Raw genomic sequence first — 12,418 nt, 5'->3', positions numbered from 1 at the left:
ATATCGTTTTGGGCGTGTCTTTGGAAACTCGAAGAATTTTCTTATACCCTTTTGTTGGATGAGCTCGACGGACATGCTTGTATTATATTACCAACTTCCCGCAACTGTCTTATTACCTTCTTGTATAGTCATTTTTTGAAAGATTCAAAAGCGAGTTGAGCGTAAAATGAAGTCATACCGGACAGGTCCAGATGCTGCAGGCAACCACATACGATGTATCCGCTCACACTACTCCGCATGGTTTGATAGGCATGAATGATGAGAAAGCAAGTAGATTCCGGCCAAAGTCATTCGCTACGACTTCGAGGTCTTAGCATTGGGGGGTTTGCATATCTATGACGCCATAGCGTTGAGACTCGTAGGTGGATCACAAACACTCGGAGAACGCGATATCCACTACTACACCCACGCTGCCAGTTATCACGATCTAGAACCTTTTATCAGCACATTCGGGGACGCAGAGTTGCACCTGGTTGAGCTCTAGATCGGGCTCTTTGGTGGTATCAGGGTCGCTGCAAGTTGCTGACTCGCCGCAAGAAGCTATGATTTGCTGGTGTTTATCAAGCTCGCAGCCCAAACTCCACAGCGTTGGTCGTATTGCACTATGTCAAACCACATGAGTTTGTAAAGCCTCACAAGTACGCCGTGTATAGCTAGCTCATCGACAAGTATGTAAGTAGCCGAGAGGCGCGAGAATCGGGCTGGCCACTGCGATCGATGATCGAGTGGCGCAAGGATGAAGTCAAAATACCTTGACAGAGTGTGCGCGTACTATGCTAGCAATGCTTTCACCGATACAGTGCACGTCATGGACTCATGAACCTTGATGGCGCAGACCCTGTATCTATCTCCGAAGTGAGTCCCAGGTGAAATGGCGAGCTGGTCAGGGCCAAACGACTGTCAAGCTTTCAGGCATCATCAGGAGCATCATCCGACTTATCCAGAATTGTCATTAGTGAGGTACGGAGGCGGCCCCGGTGGGTTGATCCCGCCGTTAGGCTGTAGAAAGACATGGGTGCTCAAGCCTCAGCGTCAGTGCTGCCGTCGCCGTTGCCGTGCCCATGGGGCCCCTGCAGGACAATCTTGAATCATGGTTACATAGCGCTGCTGCTTCACTGCTCGGCAAAGGCGTGCCGATGGAGGGCTACCAGAGCCCGATCTTGTGCCGGAGCCCGCTTATGCACTGGGGAGGGAGCATAGCCAGATTCAGCAGGTCTGGATATACCTTACCAGCTAACCTAGAATCCTGGCGGCTGGGCAGAATTCAGTGAACTCTATGAATGCATAAATCAAGAGCGCGGCTCGGCTTCAAGTTGGTGTCTGCTGCCAAGGCCATATGAAAAAGCATACCTCTCTGCCTCACAGTGCACTGAATACATAGACTATAGCATAGGGTGAAGGTGTCCTGTAGCACATGCAACCCAGAAACCACAGATCGGATATACGGCTCTTATTGAGGAGTTTTCGTGATCAGATAATCAATGAAGGCCTAGCGACAAATTGCTCCATCTGGGCTGCAAATAATGTCTCCGAGCTCCGAGTCTAGCTGAGACGAGTTCGGTTCCTCTGACAGATTGTTTCCGCGATCCGTTGGCCGTACTAGTACTCCGTACAGTGTATTGCAACTCCTGAATAGTTTCATGCGGGAGAACGGCTTTAACCTTCCTCTAGGTTTACTGCTTAACCTTGGTGACTGACTTGGAGGGGCAGTAAGCTCCAGCTAGACATCGCAGTGCCAGTCCAGCCTTGCTCAAGGTATCCGTGACCTTGGAAGAAAGCAACTAGGCGAAAGTATAAGCAGCTGGCCATGGTCCTCAATGTAAATGCAAATACCGCAGGAACGTAATTTTGCACGGAGAACGGTAATAATCTCCGGAAGCACATCTATGATTCCAAGAAATGATTACTCTTTTTTTTAATTCGAATTATTTGGATTTTTCTTAGCTTTGAATAATCAAGTCAGCATTAATCAGAAACGATGCTAGTATAATAAAAGAACGCGCCTTCCTCCTCAAGCTTCGAACGAGACTTTCTGGCTTCAGATCCGGCTTACTACTTCTGGGTGACCAAGGGCAACACATACTTATCCCACCTTCAACCTGGTTCGTCAACCTCATGGTATCATCGACTCTAGACTTGACGTATTTCCTTTGGCCGCCAATTACCGAACTATTGCGACTGCGACTGCGACTGCGGACTTGACCGAGTTGCGATAGATTGTTTTTATGCGCGGAATCCCCTCTCCACTCTTCGGCTCCGACTCTATCTATATCCACCTACATCAACAATGACTGCGCGACAATCAACACCAGCTTCAGAAACTCAGCCAATCTCAGAAAATGGGATTCGCAAGAGAACTACACGTGCTTGTACAAGATGCCGGATCAAAAAGTCTAAAGTAAGCAAAAGTCCTTATATCGGCCCAGAAGCACCGCCCACTGATGCGCTGACCCGGCGCAGTGTGACGGAGCCAAACCGTGCAGCAGATGTCGGGCAGACAACACCCTCTGTGTATTCGGCGAGAGGAAGAAGGCCCATGACAAAGTGTACCCTAAGGGGTGAGCATGCCTGGCCATGGCCTTGTACAAGACATGAACACGAGGTTAACCACTGTTATTTAGATATGTTGAGTTACTGGAGCAACAACAGACATGGCTGGTCAATGGCCTGCAAGAACTATATCGCCGGCTTCTCGACGGTGATGGGTGGCAGGGAGAGCCGCTGAAATGCGAAACCAATGGGCAGCCATTAACGCACGACCTCCTCACGCAGCTTGGCGCCCTCGACACGAGTAAGCACGAGCGATTCGAAGAGCACGCCGAAGCTATGCAGCAGGACCTTTGGAAGCATAACGCGGGACATATGCAGCGCCAGGACTCTTCAGATACCAGCTCCGAGAGCGCACACTCGCCCATCATGGCAGCCCATTTCTCAGATCCTTTCGCTGCGCGGACAGTACCACAAACACCGGCAACAGCCAGTCCACCCACGACGCTCCGAATAGACGTCCCACAACCAACAATCAAGAGTGAACCGCCACAGATGACCCCGACGAACATGTACGCTACGACCATGTCCATGCCACGAGTGGTGGACCCGTCAGAGCTGCAGAGTGCCCAAATACAGAATCCGCAATGGCCTAGCCCTAGCTTTGGAGGCTACGATGATATGGACTTGATGTCCGCGCAATATAGTGGCCTACCATACGATGACGTTTCCTCGCCCATGTTCAACCGTCCGATGCCAATGGGATGCCTAATACCAGGATCATACGGAAACATGGATAACAAGAATGACTTTGAAGATATCAACCAATTTCTAAACACACAGTTGGAGATTACGTCGTGACAGTGCACCCTCTCTATCAAGATGCTGTACGATATCATCTATGGGTTCGATCTTTCAGGTTTCTCGGGTTCCGCGGTTTTCTGCAACGGCTTTAGTGTTTGGTGTATGGTGTTGGAAAAATATACGGAGTACAACTTGACAATTTGCGGTATTTCGACCTGTCTGTCTGCATTCTCTCCAATTTCTCTCTCCTCCTTTTGTTTCGGTATACCTCGCCATGCTATAGAGGACGAACATTTCACCAATAATGAGCTGAACGTATATAATGTCAAATGTCAATGGATATTACACCAATGATTGTCTTCTACCTCAAGTTCCTGACATTGTCTTGGCACGACCATCTCAATTGAAAAAAATTCACTTAAGCCAGAACAATTACATGACGTCGAACACACATGACTAATCGGAGGCTGGTGCACGTCACGAGTCAATTTGGAACCCCGTCAGCTCTTATCTCCGGGCCCGTCCGTCAATCAGTGTCACTGTCAGCATGTTGAATAATGCAAACCAAACTTGAATGTGCGATTTTTGCAAAAAGACGCTCATCCACTGCTTCGGTAATCGGTACATCGGTGCAAACGGCTGAGGGTTTGCGGCGCAAGTTGCTTTTTTTGTACTCTGCGCTCCGAATGCTGTAGGTACTCCTAGCAGGGGTCTTGTTCTGTATATCCGAACAACGATGCATCCTGCAAAGAATACGTCAAGAGACGAGAAATGTCCGAAATACCGAACATCCGAGCCGAATCGAATGCTTGGCTGCCCCGGCGCCGAAGGAGCAGCTCAGCGTGAGGTTCGTCCCATCGTCAAAGTCAAACTAGTCGAACTAGAGTACTAGACTAGCGGCGGGTTTGGCCCATGATGCCCATCAGGTCCAATGAGGGGTGGGACTGGCACTTGGCTCAGGGTTTGCTTGTTAACCGGCGAAAACCGGCGATATCATTTTTGTGGGTTCTCTCAGACGGTATACTATAATACAGGAAGTTCCACATACATATGTGGTATGTTAATACTTCGCCTAATGAACCGGATGACTTTCTTAGCGCGACCGAGTGAATCGGATGACTTTTTGACAAAAATGGCCTAAAGGAGTTTAGCGCCGCGTTTTGGCTAGTAATCGTAGACCCACAAAAAAGCTCGTTGGCCAATAGAACGCCGCCACGGCCAACGTCACCTCCTTCACCACCAAGGCCTTTACCTGGCGGGCGTACAAGGCCTTTGCTACACCCGCTACGCCCACTACGATCCCCAGTCTGAATAGCTTCAATTTGGCCGTGTTAGGAAGGAACTGGCAGGCGTACGAGGCCTCTGCGGGCGCGCGGCGCGCGCGCAAAGTTATTCGTTTCAGATAATTACCCCTTTTTGAATTGACCAATGAGATTCCTGCATTCTATTGACGTAAATATAACTTTTAGACGTTCGGAATAGCTTCAGAATGCTCAGTTTAGTTAGGATTATGAAGAATCGATTTTGTTAAACAAGGGTACTATTCTGTTTGGCCGAGGTCGAGCCTCGGAGAATAATTTTACTAGTAAATTACTAGGCAAGTTGTGTGACGGGGCCGAAACAGGGCTCTGTCAGAAAGTCATCTCGTTCACTTGGTCGCGCTAAGAAAGTCATCCGGTTCATTAGGCGGTTAATACTTTGTAGGGGAGTCATGCGAAGAACCTTTTAAGTTCCTGTAAAGTCTGATGATAGATTCCTGCCGAACCATTGGCTGATTGTATAGATCGGGCTGCCGAGGTAAGTTTACTTTCCACGCCTTCAGAGTTCACAGCAGGTCGGTTCCAGAGCCAGACGTGTGGTTCAGGTTGGACTGTGGGTGTGGAATATGGGTGGGTCTCGTCAGCATCGTCACAAATCACAATGTGGTAAGTCTGGCGTCAATCACTATCAAGGTCCAACTCGTCTGCCTTCTGTTTACAGGTCTTCAAAGATACGTCGATGCGAAAGCATGCTTGAAGCTCGGGCTTCTCAGACCGTAGTACTTCGAAGAAAGAAGTTTGCAGATTTGCACACCTGAAGCCCTGAGGTGCTTGGTAATAACCGCTCAAGCCCCGGAGAGATTTCTAATCCATGCAGCCCACAAAAGACGAAGATCCGTCAGGCATCATCATCAAACCCTTAGAACTTGGTACGCCTTGCAGCACTGTTCAGGCCCGCTTCATAGGGCTGGACCTCGACAGGGCCCCGGGCGGACCTGCCCGTTTTGCAAAATGCAGCTGGAGGGATTTGAGCAGGAGCAGGAGCAGGCCGGGGAGCAGGAGCACGATGACTCAACTCATCGTGGCCCCTGTCAAACTCTTGCTATAGCCTATGCAGCGCAGCTCGGGCTCGGGGCCCGCGCCCGAGCCATCTTACCAAATCCGGTAGTATACGAGTTCGTCGGGTGGCTGAGTTGGGCGTCCGAGACGATGCTATTCAGTTCCCGCTTGTCAAGTCACAGACATCCGCCTTACTATGTATTCCCCCAAAAGCTATACTAATAGTAGTTACTAATTAGGGATAACATCCTACTTCAAAAGGTGAGTCCCTACAAAGTACAGGGAAGAAAGATTAGTTAGTTAACTGGAAAACTTGCGGGTTGCGGCTTTGTCAGCGGGACGGATTTCAATTTTCAAAGGATACCTTAGTAAGACCTAGGTACGGACTCCGAAATCCGCGGAGCTGCAGCCGACCGAGCTGATGGATTCCGTCGGAGGGGTCTGCAGTTAGTACAAAATATTCTTCTGAAAATACGATATACAGCTATAAAGAAAGGATTAGAGGTTTAGATACTTAATCTCTCTTTCCTTTACCTTGCAAGAGGCTCATAATAAAATAACTTCTTTTATTAGTAGGGTTAATATTGATACTGAGGCAGTAGTTTGGGCCCTTGGAGGCCATGGATAAAACCACTAGAGTTATGTACTGTTAGTAAGGAGTGCAATAATGCAAGTCATGGTACGGAGTAGTCCGTATTGATAGATGGAATACCTAGAACTCTCCATATCTCCTTTCAAGCTTGTATCCAAAGCCGGAGGCTCCCCGCGAAATGACCCCGGTATGTTTAGCTTTTGCTCTACTCTAATACCTGCAGAGATTTGACTCAGGTTCTGATTGACCTCGAGGCAAGATAAGTGTGCCTATCATAATCATGGTTAACACATATGCAGGTGTCAAAAGAGCGCTGTCGGTAACAAACAGCATCGTCCAAGTCATCTCTCCTCTATATTAATCCTCCAAACCCTGGCACTTCAAACATGATATGTTTTTAACTTTTTACCCGGCAAGATTTAGCCTAATACAACAATCGTGAAGCTCAGGTTATAAGAGCTGTCAATTTAACCGCAAGCAAAAAGGCCACCTATAGTAGGAGAAATCGATGATGATGGGTCGCGGGTATTATTATTGCGGGGTAGATTTAGAAGCCCCCCCTCCATAGCACCACCTATATCAACCGCCACTGGACAACATTCCCTTCGAGACTCAACAACCAACGCAATACTACAGTCGAGAGACACGGCAGACACTACATCAGGCGGCAACATGGGCGACCACACTTCCGTCAAATTCTCTAACCTCGCCGCTATCATCCAAGAATTCAACGTCGACGGCCAAAACATCGTCCAAGGCTTCACCAAGAAAGATTACTACGAAAAGTACAATAAGCCTTGGTTCGGCGCTACAATCGGCCGCGTTGCCAATCGCATCAAAGACGGCGTCATCAACAATCTCAATGGCCAGGAATACAAACTCGAGATCAATAATGCACCCAACGCTCTGCACGGGGGCAGCCGTGGGTTTGGACGACAGGAATTCGAGGGTCCGACTGTCATCAAACGTGATGGGAAGGACGCGCTGCTATATACGTATCTGAGCCCTGACGGGGACAATGGATATCCCGGAACCGTGGAGCTGAGAGTTTACTATGTTGTCAGCGAAGAAGTGGCAGACGGGGTGCCGCGCTCGATTCTCGACATAGAATATGAGGCTGAATTGGTGGGTGGCGAGGTCGAAGAGACGGTTAGTGAATCGCTGAGCAAGCCTGATGATAAAAGGACATAACTGATCGAGAAACAGGTTGTCAATATAACGAACCACAGGTTTTTCTTGCTCTTCCATAACTGCAGACAACGGCTAATAATCTATAAAGCTACTTCAACCTGAGTGGCGCCCCCTCCGCCGCAGAAGGCGTCACCGCAAAACTTGCGACTCGCGATTACCTCCCCCTCGAAAATGGCATCCCTCTAGGCCAGATCTCTCCTCACTCAATCGACACCGCCCAACCGTTCGAGTTTGGTCCTGACAAAGCTGCCTTTGACGACTGCTTCGTCGTTGACCGCGACTTGAGTAGCGTTTCCATTGACACTCGCAACAAACCACTCAGACTTCTCGCCGAGTTCCGACACGCCGAGTCCCGCATCAACCTGCAAGTGCACAGCACCGACCCAGCCTTCCAGTTCTACACAGGCGCCGGGATCGATGTGCAGGAGGCTGATAGCGAGAACCCCGCCAGAGGACCCTGGTCCGGATTCTGCATTGAGCCGAGTCGGTATGTAAATGCGGTTAATGAAGAGAAATGGCGGCACACAGTTGTCTTGAAGAAAGACGAGAAGTATGGCAGCCGGATCACATACAAGGCGTGGAGGGGTTAGCTTGGTCTTAACTTCGCACGGAGTACGGCAACCGCCGATGCAGAGTATCCAGATGGATCGCGTTACAAATGCACGTCTCAAGCCATGCCGCTTCTACCGATCCTACAGTACGTATACTCTTGGTTCCATACTCCGTAGTCTGCTGTCATCTGATCAAGCGGGCCCAATTGCCGATGGTGATACTCCACCGGGAAAATTCTTAAAAGCCTCACTCCAGCATGATGCATCTGCATGGCAGCTTCAGCCTTCAGCAACCTTCTTACTGTAAGTTTGTAACAGCATCGGCGCCCTTGAGTCAGCAGAAGATATCCACTTGGTCGCACAAACAAACCCCGAGTGCTTCGGCTGATAGGAAGCCCTTGCCGGCTACGTATGTGGCACCCTGTTCCTGAGCGCCAAGGCTTCTCGAAACGGGCGATTGTTCTAGCTCCTCGGGGCCGTCATCTTCAAAAAAACACGCCCGTCTAGCGTAAAATACGGGCCGGGATCTTATCCCTGCTCTTGTATGGTATTGTCTGCATTACGGCGATCTCTCGGTGTTCAACTGATGTTGGGTCTCCGGGTCGGAGATGCCAGGGTCCGGCTTGTCCTCATCACCGTAGTTACGTTCACTAGCCCTGCAACCTCAGAATCCGGGTAAGTCAGGGTCTACACACACTTCTCTGAATAGGGAAGATGCTATATGCAGGCCACAAGATATAGACCTCTCGTTTCCTGACTTCTTTTGCTTTTGACACGAGCCCTTGGGCGATGGGGTACGCATTCATTTCTCAGCGAATGGAGCGGTTTTCTTTCAATTATTGACTGCGAGAAACGACTAGCCAGAGGCAGGTGTTCTTCAAAGGTCCCAGATACAGGCCTGCTTCGCACGTTGCGCAGGCTGCTGTGGCGGGCTTTGTTGATGCCGACGGGGTTGACTGTTGACCGAGTCACCGACGGTCCATCACGAGGTCAACCACACCCCCGACTACTGCGAGACCAAATGTAGAGATCCGTCCTGGAATGAATTAGAAATTGCTACGTCAGGCTGGGGTCGAGCTTTTGAATTTTACCCCGCATCTCGTCACACCGCGGTAGTACTTATGTATATGGCATTTTGAGAAGGGTTGAGGGAAAGTTGTGCAAATCTTGCCAGGTAACGCCAGGATAGATAGCTACGGAGTACTATGCTGACCGACAGCTTTGTCATATCACATGTCCTTGTGGCTGAGTATCATAAAGTTGCTTCTGCCAATTCATCTCTCCGGAGGTACCGAGGTACTGTTACCCCGGAGTGCTACTCGGACTCGACAATCAAGCCTTGGCCCCCGGAAAGAACGATGCTGCCTGCTATACACAAGATGCGACGAGGCTGTGCTGTGTCGTGTCGTGTCATGGACTGTGCTCCGCGACTATAGCCAAGAGACCTATTCTCTTTACTCAGCTAGAGGCGTGCTCGCGGTTCAGTCACGGACTGCCCGACTGACAGCTCATTCCCAACCTCGATTCAACAGTTTGATCACAATGATTGTCAGATCGTATTCGTACCGAGCCTTGGCTTATAAGCTGTCTAGCTCTGTTTTCTCGATCTCGTATTCGCTTGGGGACCTTTCGTTCTGGCTGTCATGTTGGACTCGGTTTACTCGTCAGCCGTGAGCGTGATGCTGGGCAGCTTGGGCTCTATATAACCGTAATGTACGAATGTTATACACCCGCATGTAATGCTCTTTCCAAATACTGATAAAATTGTATGGCTTTCGAAAGGGACATCTGCACACCTCGAATCCCTATCATCATTCTGCTCCGTATAAAGCGAGCCACGTGATACCAAGCCTCCCCGGAAGCACCCGAGCACCCCCGCTGCAACGCGGGGACTAGAATTTCCCCTCCATGATCGTCGTCCGTGGTCACACTACTGACCTTCAACAACCTCTTTCCCCCAAGACCCTCACATCCCAGACGGAAACAATGGCGTCAGCACATGGCGACCTCCGCCATCTCCTTCCAGGCTCATACAAGCGGCTCATCTCTGACTGGCTGGAAGAGGACTGTCCCAGCTTCGACTATGGCGGTTTCGTCGTCGGCGAGTCGGAGGGTGAGGCGAAGTTGCTGGGAAAGAGCGAGGTATGCTACCACACCTGTAAACACTAGTTCTCTGAAAGGAAGTGCAGCTGACGAACATGTAGGGTATGATCGCCGGCGTACCGTTCTTCGACGAAGTCTTCTTCCAGCTCGGATGCACGTACGTCTCCGCGACCCTCTAAAAACCCCAACAAACCACAACTCCCAAACTAACATATCAAAAGAGTTCAATGGCACCACACTGAACGATCGACCCTCCCTGCTGGGCAAAAGACTCATGTTGCCACTGTCCGCGGCCCGATCCGCAAGATCCTGCTCGGCGAGCGCGTCGCCCTGAACATCCTCGCGCGGTGCTCGGGAATCGCAACAAAGACCCACTCCCTCTTACAAACGCTGCGTTCGCACGGCTGGCAGGGGACGTTAGCGGGGACGCGCAAGACAACACCCGGCTTCCGGGTAGTTGAGAAGTACGGCATTCTTGTTGGAGGCGCGGATCCGCACAGACACGACTTGAGTAGCATGACGATGCTCAAGGATAATCATGTCTGGGCATGTGCGAATAATTCTGCTTCGCAGACTGAGAGGAAAACCACAGATGGAGAGGAGGATATCGCGGCTGCGATTCCGAAGGCCGTGCAGGCGGCGAAGGCTGTCGGGGGTTTTGCGACAAAGGTCGAGGTCGAGGTGCGGAGTGTGGAGGAGGCGAATGCGGCGATCGAGGCGGGCGCGGATGTCGTTATGCTGGATAACTTTACGTCGGATGGGGTGCGACAGGCTGCGAAGCAGTTGAAGGAGGAGTGGGCTGCCAAGGGGAAGTCGAGGGGCTCCTTTTTGATTGAGGTCAGTGGTGGTTTGAATGAAGGAAATGCGGTGCAGTATGTCTGTGAGGATGTGGATATTCTGTCAACGAGCTCAATCCATCAGGGCGTTGGGATTGTGGATTTCTCGTTGAAGGTTTCGCTGCGCGGATAGACTTCATGCCTGCCATGCGATCGTGGTAGATGTATAGTAGATCGTTCATTTACAGCCCAATTGTATCTGTATCGTACATCTCTAATCTTATCTCCAAGCTCACGTATTGCCGGTACTGGAGGCTAGATTTACCTCTCCGACTTCGAGCAAAGCCGTCTCGGGCTGTGACTTCTTCAACCACATGTTCAACCACTTTCTCTCAACCATCTCAGCCTCGAACGCACTCGACCCCGTCGGCAGCCCAAACCCACCGCGCTCTTGAACAGCAATTCTGACCTCCGCGCTGTCCATAGCCGTCACCCCGCCACAGCTCTTAATCATTTTATCATCCACCGCCAAATACTCTGCATGCCTCGCCAGTCTCTTCCGATACAAGGGTTCTACCAGAGACTCATAGCTATAAGACGACTCAACCAGACCAAAAACCGCACAAGCCGTCAGGATATCCCCGGCACTAGCCTCCCTCGCAAAGTCCGGCCTCGCAAACACAGAAAGCAGATGTAGCTCCTCCTCCGTCCCTGCTTCCGGGGTTGATGCGGTAGCGGACCCACCCGACGCCTGAGCATGCGCTTTCAGCGCCGCGCTCTTATTCTCTGCCATATCTTTGCGATGTCGCTCAATCTGCTTGGGAATCCGGCACGTGAACGGCGTGATGGAGTTCCCAAGCGCGTAGACGATAAGAGGCGTGAACTCGCCGCAGACAATCAGCACGATTGTGAAGGGGATCATGCGCCGGGCATCGTACGCTGCGCGGTGAACTAGCTGGAACGTCGAGCGACTGGTCTTGATCTTGAGCTGGTTGCCATTGCCACGGCCGATTTTGAGGAAAGCTTTCGGAGGCGGGGTCTTAGGTATAAATGATTGGATCCCGAGCGAGCGACGGATCGGTAATGAGGCGCGGTAGTTGTGATACACGTTCTTGACGCCTGATTTGTAGAAGGCGAGATATGCGCGTCCGTAGGCGAGGAGTTGCTTCGCTTTATCGCCGGCGGAGGCGGATGGGCCGAGAGGCGCGGGAGTCTCGATTTCTGCGGGGCGGGTGCTCGGAGGTGGATTGACGTCTTCTGAGGGGTTTGTTGATGGTGGGCGATTGTGAGACTTTCCGTCGTGTGAGGCGCGGAGTTGGTGCTGAAATCGGTAGCGATAGGTTTGCTGTAGGAACGGGGTGGTGAGGATCAAACGGGGGAATTGGGCCGTCAGATGAGAGACGCGCGCTCTCTGGGTTCTGATCGAGGCCATCTAAGCGATGAGGAGGCGAGGTTGAGGAGGGAAAAGGGATGAGATTGAAGCAAAGCTGGTCGAAACGCGAATCTGGGGATAGGAAAGTGGTGCCTGAGGCAAAAATGAGTGCTTCAGGCCAAAACTGAGGATTATGGTCAGCCAAGATGAATCAATTAGTGATA

General features: G+C 50.9%; 4 protein-coding genes across 4 annotated transcripts; 3 read left to right on the top strand and 1 right to left on the bottom strand.

Annotated features, from left to right (window-relative positions):
* Nucleotides 1-2,287: 2,287 nt before the first annotated feature.
* DSM5745_03816 (Zn(II)2Cys6 transcription factor domain-containing protein) lies at nucleotides 2,288-3,348 on the top strand (the record flags this gene model as incomplete). Its single annotated transcript, XM_026745832.1, has 3 exons — nucleotides 2,288-2,398; nucleotides 2,461-2,558; nucleotides 2,622-3,348. The coding sequence occupies 3 exons, from the start codon at nucleotides 2,288-2,290 to the stop codon at nucleotides 3,346-3,348; spliced, it is 936 nt and encodes a 311-aa protein (XP_026606698.1).
* Nucleotides 3,349-6,873: 3,525 nt separating this feature from the next.
* On the top strand, nucleotides 6,874-7,982 carry DSM5745_03815 (aldose epimerase family protein; the record flags this gene model as incomplete). The annotated part of the gene is made up of 3 exons (XM_026745831.1): nucleotides 6,874-7,350; nucleotides 7,408-7,430; nucleotides 7,481-7,982. 3 exons carry the CDS (start codon nucleotides 6,874-6,876, stop codon nucleotides 7,980-7,982), a joined length of 1,002 nt encoding a protein of 333 aa, XP_026606697.1.
* A 1,869-nt stretch (nucleotides 7,983-9,851) lies between these two features.
* Nucleotides 9,852-11,015, top strand: DSM5745_03814 (nicotinate-nucleotide diphosphorylase (carboxylating); the record flags this gene model as incomplete). Its single annotated transcript, XM_026745830.1, has 3 exons — nucleotides 9,852-10,085; nucleotides 10,148-10,203; nucleotides 10,268-11,015. 3 exons carry the CDS (start codon nucleotides 9,852-9,854, stop codon nucleotides 11,013-11,015), a joined length of 1,038 nt encoding a protein of 345 aa, XP_026606696.1.
* Nucleotides 11,016-11,114: 99 nt separating this feature from the next.
* DSM5745_03813 (uncharacterized protein) lies at nucleotides 11,115-12,254 on the bottom strand (the record flags this gene model as incomplete). The annotated part of the gene is made up of 1 exon (XM_026745829.1): nucleotides 11,115-12,254. One exon carries the CDS (start codon nucleotides 12,252-12,254, stop codon nucleotides 11,115-11,117), a length of 1,140 nt encoding a protein of 379 aa, XP_026606695.1.
* Between the last annotated feature and the right edge of the window lie 164 nt (nucleotides 12,255-12,418).

The sequence above is a fragment of the Aspergillus mulundensis genome (genome assembly GCF_003369625.1).
Source record: "Aspergillus mulundensis strain DSM 5745 chromosome Unknown scaffold_2, whole genome shotgun sequence".
In the NCBI taxonomy this organism is placed as follows: domain Eukaryota; kingdom Fungi; phylum Ascomycota; class Eurotiomycetes; order Eurotiales; family Aspergillaceae; genus Aspergillus; species Aspergillus mulundensis.
Note: the sequence above shows the minus strand (reverse complement) of the source record. Positions and strands in the feature narration are given on the sequence as shown.